Source organism: Nematolebias whitei, unplaced genomic scaffold (assembly GCF_014905685.2).
Source record: "Nematolebias whitei isolate Nwh7 unplaced genomic scaffold, NemWhi1 Nwh_scaf_9025, whole genome shotgun sequence".
NCBI lineage: Eukaryota > Metazoa > Chordata > Actinopteri > Cyprinodontiformes > Rivulidae > Nematolebias > Nematolebias whitei.
The window spans coordinates 1-1,714 of record NW_023627570.1 but is presented as its reverse complement, the minus strand read 5'-3'; the positions used below and the strand labels follow the sequence as shown (position 1 = coordinate 1,714).

General features: G+C 40.3%; 1 protein-coding gene across 1 annotated transcript; it reads left to right on the top strand.

The window, feature by feature from the left end:
• Positions 1-926: 926 nt before the first annotated feature.
• On the top strand, positions 927-1,666 carry LOC119429855 (UDP-glucuronosyltransferase 1A5-like; the record flags this gene model as incomplete). Its single annotated transcript, XM_037697385.1, has 1 exon — positions 927-1,666. A coding segment is annotated over exon 1 (740 nt), but the record flags the coding sequence as incomplete, so codon positions are not given.
• Positions 1,667-1,714: the final 48 nt, after the last annotated feature.

Genomic DNA, 1,714 nt, shown 5'->3' with positions numbered 1-1,714 from the left:
CTTTTACTTGGTGTCAGACTTGCAGGTCTTTGTATCTCTTTGTCTTTGGTGACACCTTTGGTATGGGAGTTTATATGCACCTGCATGCTGTTCCCTCACAAACTGTGGTTAGTCGCAAAAGTCCTAGGATGCACAACCACAGAGAAACATGGCAGAACATCATAGACTAGGACAGATGATTGGATTTATATCACACACATGCTAGTTGAGTAGATTGCCAATCAGACAGCGGCCCATGAATTACACAATACATTTAATTTCATGGCCAACCCTTTTTGTAATCAAACCTAAAAAATTTGACCTCAAAATTAAAATAGATTTTTTTGACAACTCAAATCATCCTTGTTTGCCTAAACTTCTAAAAATGAATGTAAAGTGACAAAAACATTGCATCTTGGGCCTTGTTCACACAGAAACATGTTTTCCAAAGCAAATATTTAATTTGTCATTTCTAAATTTATCCTTGTATACGCCCAATCGTTTTAAGAACTAACTCCATCGACAAATGTCTCCAAAGTGCTACAGTAACTATTGGCCTTGGTGTGGTGCTGTAACACCACATGAAGACCCTTTGTTTAATGTATCTGCAATAACATGTTTTGTCTAGACAACCTAGAAAGCATTTGCCGTACATCAACAAAACTTTTGAAATACTTAGAAACTTTGATTAGATGTTTAAATCCTTACAATATTCTTTGTTTTATGCCAAATAGGTGGGCATTGCATAATAAATCTAAGCATCATTGATCTTAACCATTGAACACTTTTCATGTGGCTTGGGAAACTTGCAGTATGGTACATTCTGTCCTTACACAACTCTATCATGGGCATGCTTTTGTATGGTGGTGGAAACTTTCAACAAGTCTAATTTGTTCAAAGGAACAGAGCTAACATCTCTGTATCTCCCATCAGAATCTCTGTCAGAGATGTACCACCTGACCCTGGTGACACTTGCAGTGTTGCTCTGCTCATCATCCTTGGTAACTGGAGGAAAGGTTCTGGTCTTCCCTGTGGATGGGAGCCATTGGATCAACATGAAAGTCATCGTTGAAGAGCTACATGCTCGAGGACATGAAGTCACAGTGTTGCGCCCATCAGACCCCTGGTACATCAAGGAGCACTCACCTTATTACAAGGCCATCAATATTAATTCTCCTGCTGGTTTTGATAGAGATAAATTTGAGTCCTATGTAATGAGAACTCTGGGCATTCGCCGCCAGGGAGCTTCACTTTCGACTCGCCTTTCTCTTGTGCATGATCTGATGACGCAAACTTCTCTGATGCATAAAATGGTGCTTCAGATGGTTGAAGTGATATTTGAGGATGACGAACTAATGCAGAGCCTCCATAATGCCAAATTTGATCTGGTCCTTACTGACCCTGCATTTGGTGGGGGGGCCTTCTTGGCTCACCGTCTGGGTCTTCCACTTGTATTCAATGCCAGATGGACTATTCGGGGTGAGGGACATGAAGTAATTGCACCCTCCCCCTTTTCTTATGTTCCTATATCAGGATCAGAGCTGAGTGATAAGATGACTTTTATTCAAAGGGTCAAAAACATCATGTATTATCTTTTCACATGTATTCAGACTTGGTATGTTGTGACACCAAATTACAAGCCCTTTGCTTTTCGTCACATTGGCAGCGATATAAATTACATTGAACTGTTTCAGGCGGCTGATATCTGGCTGATGAGAAATGATTTCACCTTTGA